This window comes from Rattus norvegicus, chromosome 19, assembly GCF_021556685.1.
Source record: "Rattus norvegicus strain SHRSP/BbbUtx chromosome 19, alternate assembly SHRSP_T2T, whole genome shotgun sequence".
NCBI lineage: Eukaryota > Metazoa > Chordata > Mammalia > Rodentia > Muridae > Rattus > Rattus norvegicus.
In genome coordinates, this window is record NC_141552.1 from 67,202,317 (window position 1) to 67,217,607 (window position 15,291).

The 15,291-nt window shown below is 47.3% G+C and overlaps 1 protein-coding gene across 1 annotated transcript in view; it reads right to left on the reverse strand.

The window, feature by feature from the left end:
* Nup133 (nucleoporin 133) overlaps positions 1 to 15,291 on the reverse strand; it is a 49,107-nt gene that overhangs the window by 25,855 nt on the left and 7,961 nt on the right. Inside the window, 8 exon segments of the mRNA NM_001400955.1 lie at positions 51 to 139; positions 2,267 to 2,424; positions 3,756 to 3,903; positions 6,186 to 6,333; positions 11,375 to 11,445; positions 12,085 to 12,240; positions 13,119 to 13,289; positions 13,999 to 14,133. Of these exon segments, the coding sequence (NP_001387884.1) occupies positions 51 to 139; positions 2,267 to 2,424; positions 3,756 to 3,903; positions 6,186 to 6,333; positions 11,375 to 11,445; positions 12,085 to 12,240; positions 13,119 to 13,289; positions 13,999 to 14,133 (1,076 nt within the window).

The following is a 15,291-nucleotide window of genomic DNA, read 5'->3' on the forward strand; positions in this document are numbered from 1 at the left end:
ACACACACACACACACACACTCACTCATCTTTAGTAAAACAGTGCTGTACCTGCAGTACTGCAGAAATGCAGTTTTAAGCAGTTTGGTCTTGTCTTCATGGGCTGCAGTGTCGTTTTTTGTGGTCTCAAAAACCATACTCTGCAGAGAAAAACAGCTACAGCTTAGAGGAGAAGGTACAGGGTCCTCTGCACCTGAAGAAGAACCGGTCACAGATCGCACACCCAGAGCACACTGCCGATGGCCAATCAAAGCCCTGCAGGAAAGGCAGGTAACTCAGGACTTTTCACCATTGGTCAGAACTGTCCCAACTGTCCCTAGGCTTGTCACAATGGGCACTGGCACACGGGGAATGACACGGCTGAGCAGGCCTAAGGAGAACTAAGAAGGAATGGAGTGGCGTACAAGGATTTCAGGAGTTGGAGCAGCTAAACAATCACAGGATCATCAACAGGCGCTAAACACACCCGATCCATATCAACTGCCAAATCGCTTCAAGGTTTCTGTTTAAAATGTTTATCTTTATTCCACATGTGTGCTGTGTCTAAGGCCCTGAAGGCCAGAAGAGAGAACAGGATCTCTTGAAACTAGAGTTACAAATGGTCATGAGCTACTATGTGGGATCAAACTCGAGCCCTCTGTTTAGCCATTTCTCCAGCATCCTCCTCCTCCCTCTTTTTATTGAGACAGGGTCTTGCTATGCTCCTTGGCTGACCGGAACTCTCTATGTAGACCAGGCTAGCCTCTAACACAGAGTTCCACCTGCCTCTACCTCCTCCCAAGTTCCGGGTATTAAAGACTTGTACCACCATGACTGGCTTCATTCACTTTGACTTTCAATTATGAAATGTCCACACAAAGTTTGGACATAGGAGCGCATGTCTGTTATTCTAACACTGAGGAGAATGAGGCAAGAAGACAGAGTTCAATGCCAGTCTGAGCTACACACACGGCAAGACTCCGCCTCAAAGAAAAGTCTCCACACCAAGACTTACAGACATTAGACAAGCCAGTGCCTTGTGATGGACAAAATCAAATATGTGGATTTGTCATGATTTCAGTGGAAGAGAAGACATATTCCAGGCAAATATGAAATTATTCTTTGCAAACACTTTTTGTATTTTGTTTTGCAAGATAAGGCAATATTTTCTTTTAATAAATTTCAGATTCTCACATATTACACTACACAAATATGAGTGGCTGTGGCATTACTACGTTTCCCACTCCTGTGATTACTGAATTAGTAAACAAGAGTAGACAGTCTTTAAAACTTAATTTGTTTTTTTTTTTGTTTTTTTTCTTTTCTTTTTTTCGGAGCTGGGGACCGAACCCAGGGCCTTGCAGTTGCTAGCTAGGCAAGCGCTCTACTACTGAGCCAAATCCCCAACCCCTTAATCTGTTTTTTATATTAGCAGCTTTGGAGTTTGTTGAAAGAAACACAGTTGGTTACATTAGTGTCAAAATAATATTTCTTGTCTAATTTTTTTTCAGTATTTCATATAGTCTTTAAATGAAAAAAAATTTTATTTTAAACATTATTTTATCCTTTTGTGACTGAAATATTTTTTATTGTTTAAAACCCCCAAACTTACAGATAAAGTTACCTCAGGTTCAAGATAACAAAGTTGATTTCTTATTTATTTTTAATCTCGTTCTGAGGTCACTGAGGAGAGGGCTCAGTGAATACAGATACTGGCTGTGCGAGTTTGGCTACCTTGAGCTTGAGCCGCAGAACCCACGTAGGGTGACATACAGGTGCCAGGCATAGGTGGAGACCGGTCTTTAGAGTCTGGACAGTGAAGACAGCAGGATAAGCCTGGCCACCTTCTTGAGGTGACCCCAGGAAGACTACCCAACGAGCACCCTCCAGAGCTGCTGGATGGTGTGTGTGACATCAACTCAGCCAATGGTCCATGCTGTCAGTGCTCCAGAATCCCACAGCAGCACAATGTGTGCAACGCCATGAGCGCTCCCCTGGGCTCAGGAGCCATACCAGCCATAGCCCTGAACCCTGCTCCTAGGAAAGGTAGGGAAAGGAGAGGAGGAAGTATGAGTTGTCCCAAGTCCTTGCTTTAAAGCTGGTGACCTAGAGACACACAGGAAAGAGCAGAAGGAATGGCTGAGACCTACAAGCAGCTCTTCTGGGAAAGAAGACCTAGAGATGGGGGACAAGAGAACCAGGAACTGATTTCCCAGTCCTTTTAGACAGCTGCCTTTTCTGGTGCGAATGTGCTAATAAAATAAATGTTAAGCGATCGTGGGCCTTACCTCACTACCCCGTCCACCACCGGAAGAGGCCAAAGACTCTTCCAGGCCTTCTGCTAACAGGGACATACTTTCCCTTGGAGTGACAGACACCAGACCACTGTTCCTAGAGAAAAGGATAGGAACTCCACCACAGGAGCCAGCGCCCAAAATGCCGTCTCCTGAGAAAAAAATATACACCAAGATTACACAGAATAATTCCTCAGATCTACCACCCCAACTATCCTGATGGCCTGTGACCTTTCATGTTTACAACTCCTAAAACCTACTCCATGAAGCAGACTGTCTTTCCACTTTAAAGACAAAGCAATTAAAGCACTTGCTGCTTCTGCAGAGGACTGCAGTTCAGTTCTTAGTGACCTCACGGAGAGGCTTACAACCCCTGTAACCCCTGCTGCAGGGACTACACCCTCTTCTGGCCTCCACTGCTATCCCTGTTCCTACAGATAAAAATCTTAAATACAACAGCCAACCAAACAAACAAACAAACACATACATACACAGAAACTTGCCCTGCAAGGGAACAGTGAGCAAAGCCCTCCTCGACTCTTCCAAATTCTTATTCTGAAAACTTAGAATGGCAGTATCTCTGCCCTGTGGTCCCCTTGCTTCTTGCCTAACTGTTGGTCTCTGCTGGGCTGATCGGGCAGCTGGCAGGCGGCTCTGCACCTTAGGAACAGCCCGCAATACTGAACCACCATGCAGCTCTGCCATGGCCCTGCCTGCCCAGCCCGCCCTCTGCAGCAGTTGTGGGAGGATGCCCCACCCGTCAGCATCTGTCTGTCTGCTCTGCACTGTGGGTGGCTCCCAGGGGTCTTCCCGCCAGGGCTGGACTAATCAGAGTGAAGACTCAGAGCAAGTCTCTCACACCAAGACGAGCACTCACTTCTCCCAGTGCTAGGTCTTCCTCCTCAGTCTCTTTTGAAGAAAAAAAAAAAAAAAAAAAAAAAAAACCCTTTAAACTACTTTTGCCTGTAAAGATAACAGTTGGGGAATTCTGCCCAGCTTGGGCATTCAGCATGGCCGTGAACTCAGCTGCTGCAAACAGTACTAACGTTTCTAACTGGCAAATCAGAAGCAAAATGTACAGTAAAAGAAGAGAAATAACCAAGAATGGCTAATGAGTTTACCAAAGAATTATTTATTGGAGAGATGGCTCAGTGGTTAAGAGCACTGACTGCTCTTCCGGAGGTCCTGAGTTCAATTCCCAGCAACCACATGGTGGCTCACAACCATCTGTAATGGGATAGGATGCTCTCTTCTGGTGTGTCTGAAGACAGTGGCAGTGTACTCATATTAATAAATAAATAAATAAATAAATCTTTATTTAAAACAATTCCTTATTGAAAGTTGTATAGTACTGGGGAATGAGTAGACACATTTGAAAGCAGAACGAGAGTCCAGGAAGACACCAGATGCATGCAATTAACTGAATTCTGACAAAGGCAAAATCAAATCAATGAAGAAAGAACCATCTTGTCATCTACAGTACCTTGTGTATCGAAGACAATCTTCTCCTGAGGAAGCGAAACCTTCCCAGTTCCTGTGGAGCATACAAAGACAGCGCTCTCCATGTAGAGGTAGGTCATCTGGCTTGGGAAGTCTGGCACCATCAATCGACATGCAACCAGGTCTTCAGACTGGAGGTAAATTAGAATTATAGATAGTAAGAATGAAGACAAAATATCCGTGTGATTTTCGCAGCCATGTTTACATGACAGCATTCCACACTGATGTTAAATTCTCATTCACTGATTACCCTGTGAAAGTTATATACTACACAAGATGACTCGCAAACAGGACGGGAGGTTCGTAATCACGGCCACTGCCTGGATGCTTGTGTTCCTCTGGAGTTCAGGTGCTGAGCTGCTAACCATGTTAACATGGAGTCTGAGGGGCCCTGCCTGGTAAGCCTGCTCGCCTTCAGTGAGTGCAGCAACGAGAAGGTGCTGGAGCTCCAACCGGCAGGACTTCCGATAGCTATAAATTACCCAGCCTCAGATATTTTGCTACAAGGGCAAATAAACTAAAATACTTGTCTTACAAAAATCATTTGTTGAATTGTAATTAGCAAATTTTAATACTCTTTTATGAAATTAAGATAAGTCAAGTGTGGTAGCAGGACTAAACACCTTTAATCCCAGCACTCGGGAGGTAGAGACAAGAGGATCTCAGTGTGAGGTCAGCCTGGTCTACAGAGTGAGTTCCAGGACAGCCAGGGCTACACAGAGAAACCCTGGCTTGAAAAGCCAACCAACTAACCAAAAATATTATAACTCAAAGTTTGCAGCAAATGAGAAATTAAAAGCTTTTATTTATTTTTATACTGACAGATGCAGAAAAAGCCCACTTTGGTTCTGTCCTCTTTTTTGAAGACAGTTTTGCTCCGTGTCCCTGGCTGCTTGGCTGACCTTAAACTCACTGGGATCGGCCGTCCCTAGAAAGGCGTGTACTTCCTGAGGAGCATGTACCACTACACCAAGCTGGGTCTTGTGTTACCAAACATGTTCAGGCCTGAGGCCACCAAACAAGCTCTCACGTCCAAGACCATTGAGTTTATCTGTTCCCACATGAAATCAGAGGAATAAACATAAGTACAAACTCACTAGACACAAAACTAGGACTACAGTCACCATCGCTAAGGAAGTCTTTTTAATGTGTGTGTATGTGGCACCTGTATGTGGATATGTGGACAGATGCAGGACCACAGGGGGGCTACATGCTTTAGAACCCCAACTCTGGCTGGAGGACAGGTGGCTCACAGCCACCTAACATGGCTGCTGGGAACCAAACTTGGGTCCTCTGCAAGAGCAGCAAATGCTCCTCATCATTGTCTCTAGTTTCCTAAACTAATATAGGAAATATTTCCTTAAAGTGAGACGGTAGGACATACTTCATTCTCAAGCTGTTTTCTTTATATCTTCCAGCACTTGGTGAAAAATTAAAATGGTACTGAGCTATGATTTCCAGCAATACTGAACTGAAACACAGGAGAAGGTTTACTCCTGTTAGGAATAAAAGATAACAGCTTTTCGTATGGGACTCAGATAAGCAAGTATATTAAGAACAAAGATTTAGTAGCTGAAGCAAGGGCTCTGTGGTCGATGCTCTGGAGAGGACCATGTCGGTCCCCGCACTGCTCTGGCCGGCTCACAATCAGCTGTGACTGGCTCCAGAGGCACACACAATGCCTCTGCCCTCTGCAAGCGCTGCCCTCACAGGCAGGTACCCCAAAACAAGCAGATGAGGGCCAGGCAGGGTGACACCTTTAACACCAGCACGTGAGGGGCAGAGGCAGGCAGCACCCCAAGTCCCAGGATGAGCCAGAGCTACACAGTGAAGCTCTGTCCCTAATAACGGCGCAGGAGGACGGATGCTGCATCAGGTAAATGATGTCAGTGATGAGAGGACGTGTTTAACCTGTCTAAATACTCAACACTCGTGCTACTGTCTTCTGGTGCTTTATTCTGTGGGGTACACAAAGCAGTCATCCCCTAGGCACATGGAATTGGTTTATAACATAAAGGTCTCAAGACTGAACCCCGGGAAGACACCATGGCACATACCTAGAACAACAACTTGAAGACAAGAGACAGAAATGTCTGGACTATGTAGTCAGACTAGACGACAGTCATCCTGTCTCAAATCAAATCAACACCCACCCCCAACTGAATCCAAATATTTCACATGCGCTCCCCATCACACTTCCTCTCCACTCAATAACAAGCTACAGCCAAGCACCAAGGTCTGGCTGTGGGCCACCGTCGGTATCATCTTCCTTTAGTTCAGACTGGGCCCGAGTGAGGTAGACAATGAACAGCAATAATATCTACAAATTTCCAAATCTTGCAAGCAAACCTCAAAGACACCAATGGTTGTACAGGACCCCGGTGTGCTGTGGTCTCCTTGTAACCTGACTTACCTGGAAAGGTGGGTTATACTGAGTCACTTCAACGGTGACTGCATCTGACATCTGGTTACCGTTGTCCTCCACTGTGATCACAGAGTAATAGACAAGACAGGGGCTGTCTCCCAGGTGCCATGCTGCTGCCAAAATCAGGAGCCCATCACTAGAAAAGGGGGGTGGGAAGAGAAAGGGGGCTTCTGTGTGTGTTGTTGTTTTAAGGCAGGGTTTCACTAGATAGCCCTGACCATTCTGAAATTCACAGAGGTCCAAAGGCAAACGCCAAACATCCTGCAGGCTTCTCTCTAAACAGTAATGCCAGATTTTTACAAAATTATACGCACACACAGTCACCATATAAACTAGAGCCCTGAATCTAAATATTTGAATACCTAAGGGAAGGAAAAAAACATTCTCACAATTACCTCAGTGCAAATGTTTACAGTGGCTTTACTGCAGTAGCCAACTTGAGAGCAACCCAATGACTTCAACTACGGAGCAGAGAAATCCTGGCATGTCTACATATATTCTCCTGAATACTACTTAGGAACGGAAACAAAGTAATGTCTGAACCAATTTTAAATCCACCATGTCAAAGCTGAATCACTCAGCACGAGTCCACTTATACACCATTCTGAAAAGGAGGGAACTTTGAAGAAGGGATCCCTAACTGTCAGGGGCACAGAGGATTCTGGAGGGAGGGGGTCTCTCTCCCCATCACCGACACAGCTCAGTCTCTGCCTCGTGCCTGTAGATGGCGCTGTAGCACCAAGCAACACGGCCAGCTCTGCTGCCACAGCTGTGGTTAATGACTACTGTGCGTCCTTAGGGAGACTCACAGAACTAAAATCAAGCGCACGGATGGTGGCACACACCTGTGACTTGGGGCTAACAGACAGAAGGACCTGGAGTGCAAGGCCAGCCTGGGCCTGTCTCAAACAAACAAGCAAGCAAATAACCCAAAACCTCAGAAACGCATACGGAGATGACTCAGTATCACGATGTGTGAATTATAGGACAACCAGCCTCAGCCTGACTTAAAACTTGAGTCCATTCCTCAGGTCAAGGTATCTAATGCCGTGGAACAGCACCTATGCTTGGAACCCGAGCCTGCTGCGCTCACTAAAGCACTCGAGTGAGGCTGACTGAGCATGGAACCCGAGCCTGCTGCGCTCACTAAAGCACTCGAGTGAGGCTGACTGAGCATGGAACCCGAGCCTGCTGCGCTCACTAAAGCACTCGAGTGAGGCTGACTGAGCATGGAACCCGAGCCTGCTGCGCTCACTAAAGCACTCGAAGAGTGAGGCTGACTGAGCATGGAACCCGAGCCTGCTGCGCTCACTAAAGCACTCGAAGAGTGAGGCTGACTGAGCATGGAACCCGAGCCTGCTGCGCTCACTAAAGCACTCGAAGAGTGAGGCTGACTGAGCATGGAACCCGAGCCTGCTGCGCTCACTAAAGCACTCGAAGAGTGAGGCTGACTGAGCATGGAACCCGAGCCTGCTGCGCTCACTAAAGCACTCGAAGAGTGAGGCTGACTGAGCTTGGAACCCGAGCCTGCTGCGCTCACTAAAGCACTCGAAGAGTGAGGCTGACTGAGCATGGAACCCGAGCCTGCTGCGCTCACTAAAGCACTCGAAGAGTGAGGCTGACTGAGCATGGAACCCGAGCCTGCTGCGCTCACTAAAGCACTCGAGTGAGGCTGACTGAGCATGGAACCCGAGCCTGCTGCGCTCACTAAAGCACTCGAAGAGTGAGGCTGACTGAGCATGGAACCCGAGCCTGCTGCGCTCACTAAAGCACTCGAAGAGTGAGGCTGACTGAGCATGGAACCCGAGCCTGCTGCGCTCACTAAAGCACTCGAAGAGTGAGGCTGACTGAGCATGGAACCCGAGCCTGCTGCGCTCACTAAAGCACTCGAAGAGTGAGGCTGACTGAGCATGGAACCCGAGCCTGCTGCGCTCACTAAAGCACTCGAAGAGTGAGGCTGACTGAGCATGGAACCCGAGCCTGCTGCGCTCACTAAAGCACTCGAAGAGTGAGGCTGACTGAGCATGGAACCCGAGCCTGCTGCGCTCACTAAAGCACTCGAAGAGTGAGGCTGACTGAGCTTGGAACCCGAGCCTGCTGCGCTCACTAAAGCACTCGAAGAGTGAGGCTGACTGAGCATGGAACCCGAGCCTGCTGCGCTCACTAAAGCACTCGAAGAGTGAGGCTGACTGAGCATGGAACCCGAGCCTGCTGCGCTCACTAAAGCACTCGAGTGAGGCTGACTGAGCATGGAACCCGAGCCTGCTGCGCTCACTAAAGCACTCGAAGAGTGAGGCTGACTGAGCATGGAACCCGAGCCTGCTGCGCTCACTAAAGCACTCGAAGAGTGAGGCTGACTGAGCATGGAACCCGAGCCTGCTGCGCTCACTAAAGCACTCGAAGAGTGAGGCTGACTGAGCATGGAACCCGAGCCTGCTGCGCTCACTAAAGCACTCGAAGAGTGAGGCTGACTGAGCATGGAACCCGAGCCTGCTGCGCTCACTAAAGCACTCGAAGAGTGAGGCTGACTGAGCATGGAACCCGAGCCTGCTGCGCTCACTAAAGCACTCGAAGAGTGAGGCGACTGAGCACTCTTCACAACTTACCTATGTTGAGAGAAAAACTGTTTAATCATCAATTACAGAAATCCAAGCCGCTGTTTATAAAAAAGCTTATTTTGCTTGTTAAAACTTATGTACTATTCTTTATACTGTTGCCCAACAAAAATGTTAAATATCCCCTAATGCAAATTCTTCCAAGGTAGCAAGCACCTTCTGCGGGCAGCCACTCCTAAGCAAGTTAATGAGGGCTCAGGTGACAGCCCTTCCCCTAATCCTCCCACTGCCACTCAGAGGAGAAAAATTCGGGACTTGCAGCTCTAAATTGCAGCTCACTGTCATCACGCTGATGTTACAGCAAGGTCAGAGGAGAAGGCCGAGGGCATATCCTCTCTGTACCATTCAGATGACACAGTGGGCCATCCCAAGGTCAGGGTTGTAAGAAGGGTCACTAAAGAGTGTATCACCATGCTACCAAGACTGGAGCGTTATCTACATAACAGGGTCTTTAAGAAGTGGTCCTAGGGCTAGGATTCCCTGACAACTTTGTTACCCATAGTGCTAGAGACTGCTCACCAACTGCTAAGAGCATTGCTACTCCTCAAAGGCCTGAGATCAGTTCCCAGAACCCACATCAGGAGGCTCAGAAGCATCAAACTCCAGCTCCAAAGCATATGATGTTTTCTGGGCTCTACAGGTGTACGTGTGCATGTGTATAGACACACATAGAGAGGGTGGGAGAAAGATACAGAGAGAAAGAAAGAGAGAGGCTATAAATCTTTTTCTTTTTTTTTGCATTTAAGTTAGAAAATTTTACTTTACATTTAAAAAAAAAAACCCTTCACATATTATTAGATGTTGAAACTGACACTTTCATGTAATTTACCCTACTGTTTATTTGGTTTACAATAGCAAGTATCCCAAATTGCTATTTTCCCATTTCTTTTCAACTTAAAACATGTGCTATAAAGTGAAAAAAATCTGTAGTGATGTACAGTGTGGAGTGAAATAAGACACCGAAGAACAAACGAAGCTAATTCTCTATCTGAAAAAGTAAGTTTATGAAAATATAAAAGGAACTACCAAACATATTTGCAGTCAGGTTAAGTTAGCTGGCCTTCTCACAGCATCTTCAGAGGCAACCGGGGCGAGGCTATAAATCTTAAAAAACAAAACAAAACAAAACCTTCTACAAAAACCCCACTTGGGAAGTAAAGACAGGCAGGTCTCTGTGAGCTCCAGGCCAGTTACACGCTCCAACTGTAGCTCGCTAAGCATGTCAGCCCAGACTGTAGCTATGGAAGGACTGTGAAAGGTCAAATGGTAACAGGAACATAGCATTCTCACACAAGAAGCCCGTGCACTCCCATCAGGGAGCTCAGGAACCTGAGAGGGAACAGTGACTGAGACAAGGAACAAGAGTCCCCAGCTCTTACTTTGTCATAGCCCGACACCATGACCCAGAGGCAGAGTCTCAGGGCAGCAACTCTGAAGCAGCTTTCATCCTCATTTTCAACCTGAAAAGGCCATGGAGGGGTTGGGGATTTAGCTCAGTGGTAGAGTGCTTGCCTAGCAAGCTCAAGGCCCTGGGTTTGGTCCCCAGCTCCGAAGGAAAAAAAAAAAAACAGAGAAAAGGCCATGGCAAGCACACAATAACCTACACCCTAAGTTTCCAAAAGCCGGGTAAAGTTAAATGAGAACAAGTATGTCTTTAGTAGAAACTAAGAAAATGCTGTCATTTTTACCTCCTGGGTAGCTTTTTATGGGGTTTTCAGATCTTGCCGAGAAACAAGTCAACAGACTCACCAGTGCTAGGGAGATAACCACACCTCACCATGGCAACTGCAACACCCTTCTGAGAAACAAGGACAATGGTTGTGCTACACCAACACCAGGATACAGTCATCACGACTCTGAAACCCATGAAATCTTCAACTGTCCAGGTATGGTGGTGGCACACACCTTTAATGCCAACACTCTGGAGGCAGAGGCAGGCAGCTCTGCGTCTGAGGCCAGCCTGGTCTACAGAGTTCTAGGACAGCCAAGGCTGCATAGTGAGACCCTGTCTCAAAAACAGAAAACAAAAAAGTCTTCACCTTGGTTTATTTTTGACAGAGTTTTGTATATAGCTCAGGCTGGTCAGGAACCGTAATCCTGCCTCAGGTTGCCTGAGTGCTGAGACCACAAACTGATCTGCCAAATCCTTCCTGAAAACTGCTAAGAGGAAACTCAGGGCAAGCATAACCATGTGCGTCTAGCTCGCAATGGAGGACACAGCCTCATTATATCAGCTCAGTCACAGACTGTGGGACACAGAGCTCCTCCACTGACAGTGACAAGAACCCCATGTCTCCATAGAGAGCAGAGAGCACTGTTCAGGACTCCCTTGGCAACAGAAAGGAGGGGGTGTTAGCATCACCTTAAGATTGAATCAAGACAGATTGAAGATGTAAGTCTCACCGGGGCACGGACACACTATTTACAGCTGAGGAATGTTTTTATTTCCCACATGGACCAACACCACTACCTAAGGAACGGACCTCTCAGAGGCACAGTAACCATACGAACTCTGGCACAGCAGGCAGCAGGTCGCCTGCCTGTTTCAAGTGAGGTACTTACCAGTTTTGTTTCAAATCCAAATACTGAATGCTGACCCCTTCTTTAATAGCTTCATAGTTACTTTCAGACCCCTAAATGGAAATACCGAAGTGTAAGCTCCCAGTAGTTACTGTGCCTTTTTTTCCAATCACTGTATGCCTGGCCTGGCAAAGCGTTGCTTCCATGAGCAATGAACATTTGAAAACTAGCCAGGTGCACACCTTTAATCCCAACACCCAGGAGGCAGAGACAGGCAGATCTCTGTAAGACTGAAGACAGCCTTGTCTACAGAGAGTTTCAGGAAAGGCCGGGCTGTAGAGTGAAACCCCGACTTTAAAAAAACACTAGGTCAGCTGGGTATGGTGGCACATGCTTATATTCCTACTGAAAGGTGGCAGATGCAGGAGGATCAACTACATAGTGAGTTTGAGGCCAGCCCGAGCTGCACAAGACTGTCTTACATTACAGGCACTCCCACGTATATGTATTTAATGGCTATCCACTTATTACATGGAAATGTGCTCAAATAAATGAGGCAGATGGGCGGGCTGTGGTGAAGCTCGCCTACAGTCCCAGCACCTGGGAAGCCGAGGCAGGAGGGCTTAAAGAGCCACAACCAGGCTGGGCTGCATAAGGTGAGTCCCTGTCTCAAGAAAACAAAAGACAAAGGAGCGATGCGTCACACACCCTAAGTGCTGAGTAAACCACAAGTGGGCCCCACTGCTCCTCACCCAAATAGCATCGGTGATGCTCTCCTTCAGGGCTCTGTGCATATCCCAACTGTAAACCTGCTTCTCTGAAGAATCATCCAGTTCCCATTTGCTGATGTTTGAACTCGTCAGGGTGTAGAAACTTGAATTTCCTCTGTCCCACAGAACACTGGCCAGCTGTGCAGAGAAGGGGGACATGCTAAGACAGACTCCAACTTCGTGTGCTTTATAGGTTTCTGACTATAATTCTTGTTCCGGGCTCTGTAGGAAGAAGCAGGCCCTGAAAGCAAGGCCAGCTCTCCAAAGAGGAGGCCTGGGAAGAGCAGAATTGGAAAGCAGAGTCGGGAGATGGGAAAGTTAAACAATCCTCAGCGTCCTGAGAGAATCGGTGTCTTATTAAATTGGAAGCATATGTAAGAACTCTTTAAAGAAGCCACAGCAGAGTCTTGAAAGTGAAGTCTATAAACTTAGTAAGTCTGGAGACGTTTGCTTATGGCTTCTGAAACAAGAACTTGAATGGAATCCGGTAGGGAGGAGGACACTTATCAGGCATTGCTGTTGTTCCTATGAGTAGACTCCTTGGTACCAAATAGATGTTAAGCTATGTACATGGTTTTAAGTTATGTACACATGCTTTTTAGTTTAAAACCCCATTGTCTCCATTCTCCTGTTATAGGGCAAGACAGGGCAACAGTGAAGCCGTCCCTGCCTGTGAACAGGAATGTTAACAGAGCACAAGCCAAATTCAACTTTAACACTTTCACAATAAGGCTGGAGAGACTTCTCGCTCTTCAAGAGGACTGGAGTTGAGTTCCTAGCACCCTCATGGCAGCTCACGACCATCTGTAACTCCAGTTTCAGAAGAGTTGATGCTCTCTTCTGGCTTCTTGCAGGCACCAGACGACCATGTGGCATCCAGAAATACATACACAGGCCAACACTCAGACACATAAGAGTGAAAGAAGAGAAACACGGCAGCTTACATTCATATGATGGCAAGACCACTGTCAAGGGAAACTTTCAACTTAGTGTAAAGGAGTTCTTTGTAAACTTACCATGAGGTCACTAGTAGGGGACAGAATCCCAAAAAGGGAAGAAACCCTCCGGCCAATCCCCGAGAGCATGCCTTGGCCCTGGGGCAGGACATGCTGGTGAATCTTCCCTGAGCCCTCAGGAATCAATCGAACCAACTGGCTTCCCACAGAGGACAGGATGAAACTTCCTCCCTGTGAATAAATACCAAGTCCTTTCGTTAACTAATACACAAAAATGCCCTTACAGCTTTTTAAATCTGAGTTTTAAATGAAGGGTTTACTACTGGTATGTTCAACAAATGTCAGATTTGGGTTTTTTTATTTGTTTGTTTTTTGAGGCAGCCTCATGCATTCCAAGCTGGCCTTGAACTCACTATGTAGCCAAGGATGACCCAAAATTCCCCATCCTCCTGAATGCTGGGATCACAGGGTATGAGCCATCACATCTGGTTTAAGTGGTTCTAGGGATAGAATCAAGGACCGGTGCCTGTTAGGGCAACGTCAGATTTCTTCCATAACTGTAGATTTCAGCAAGTATTATCCCAGTGTCTAGGAGAATTAGCTTCAGAGTCTCTGTGTCTGTCTCTCTCTCTGGTAGACAGGGCTTCTACATGTAGCCCAGGCTATCCTCTGCCTCCTGAGTGCTTGGATTAGAAGTGTGCACCACCAGGCCCGGCTTGTGCAAGCCTGTCTAAGATCGCCTTTGTAGAGTGCTTACGTGGAATGAGCCGATACACACTGCCCAATGAGTAGCCTCCTTGCTCTAGTTCACATCAGGCCCTCACCACCTTCTTTCCTTGCCTGTCTCTAATGCCTCCCAGGTCCCCACAGCAGTTCAGAACCCACATTTCCAGCTTCAGACCTTCCTACTAGTCCACACTGCAGTTCTCCCCATACGCACCTGCACTGCTGTCAGGAACCTGCACACCTTCTCGCCTCCCAAATCCACAGAGGTGTCTGAGTAGGTGTCTTCCCTGGCAAGGCTGGGCCAGTAGCGGATGGACCCCTCTTTGGTAGCAACCATGACAGAAACAGCCTTGAAATAAAACCACAGTCATCAGCAACAATACAAGAAGGCTTTACAAGCAGGTGCCTAAGACACTGATGAAAACAAGAATTAATGTTTAATTTTATTATTTTATAGAATTGTTTATTTTAGAGACGGTCTCACTGTGTAGTCCTGGCTAGCCCTGAACTCTCAGAGAGCTGCCTGTCTCTGCATCTCAAGGATTAGGATTACAGCTGTGTACACCATGCCCATCAAAATCCTTAACAGACCAAGCAACAGCAAAACTGCCCGTCTCCTCTGGTCAGGCACGTGAGTCTCCCGTGTGCAGACGGTGTGAGTGCCCATCGTAAGGACACACGGCAGGTCTATCACCCACTCCTTATGTGACCCTGGCGGCCGCGCTTCCCTGTTTTATCTGGACCCAGTTTCCATCTCTGCACTTTGAGAACACCAGAGAACAAACAGACTAAACTGCAATCTGCTTCTCCACCTGTTTTCCCTGAGGTTTACCTAAGAAAGGACCCACAGGTCACTCCCAGCTCCAGAGCTGCAAATAAAACTGCTGTAAGACAAGTGACCTTTGTGTTACGTTTCCATTTCTCAAACAAAACTATAAGGTTTGCAGGTAGATAGATAGTTAGAAATCTTCTATTAACTGAGATATCTAGGCTTAGAAAGACATTTTGTTTGCTCTCACATATTAGCTTTTCTTACCTATTTTTATTTATGTGGCAGAGAGTGTGCACAGAGGCCAGGAAACAAATAAGGAGAAAAAAAATCGGTATTGTGAGCAATGAGGTTGGCAATAAACACATGTGATCTGAGGGTGGGAGGGGCTAAGTGGGGAGAGGGAGCAGGGAGACGGGAGACTAAAGCTAGGTTACAGACCCCAGCCCTGGGAGCAGAGCAGGTGATCTCTGTGAGTGGGAGGCCAGCCTGGTCTACAGAGTGAGTCCAGGACAGCCAGGACTGCACCCAGGACAGCCAGGGCTGCACCCAGGACAGCCAGGGCTACCCAGAGAGACCCTGACTCAAAAGGGGGGCTGGTGGGGGAGGGAATGAAACTGGGAAGCAAGAGTAGGAGTGTGCACCGGAGTCTCAGCAGCCATTCTATAGCTGTCTGTACTGCTCCCCCGTGCTGTCTGTCTGCACCGCTCCAGTGGCTGTCGATGCCAAGCAGCTCCT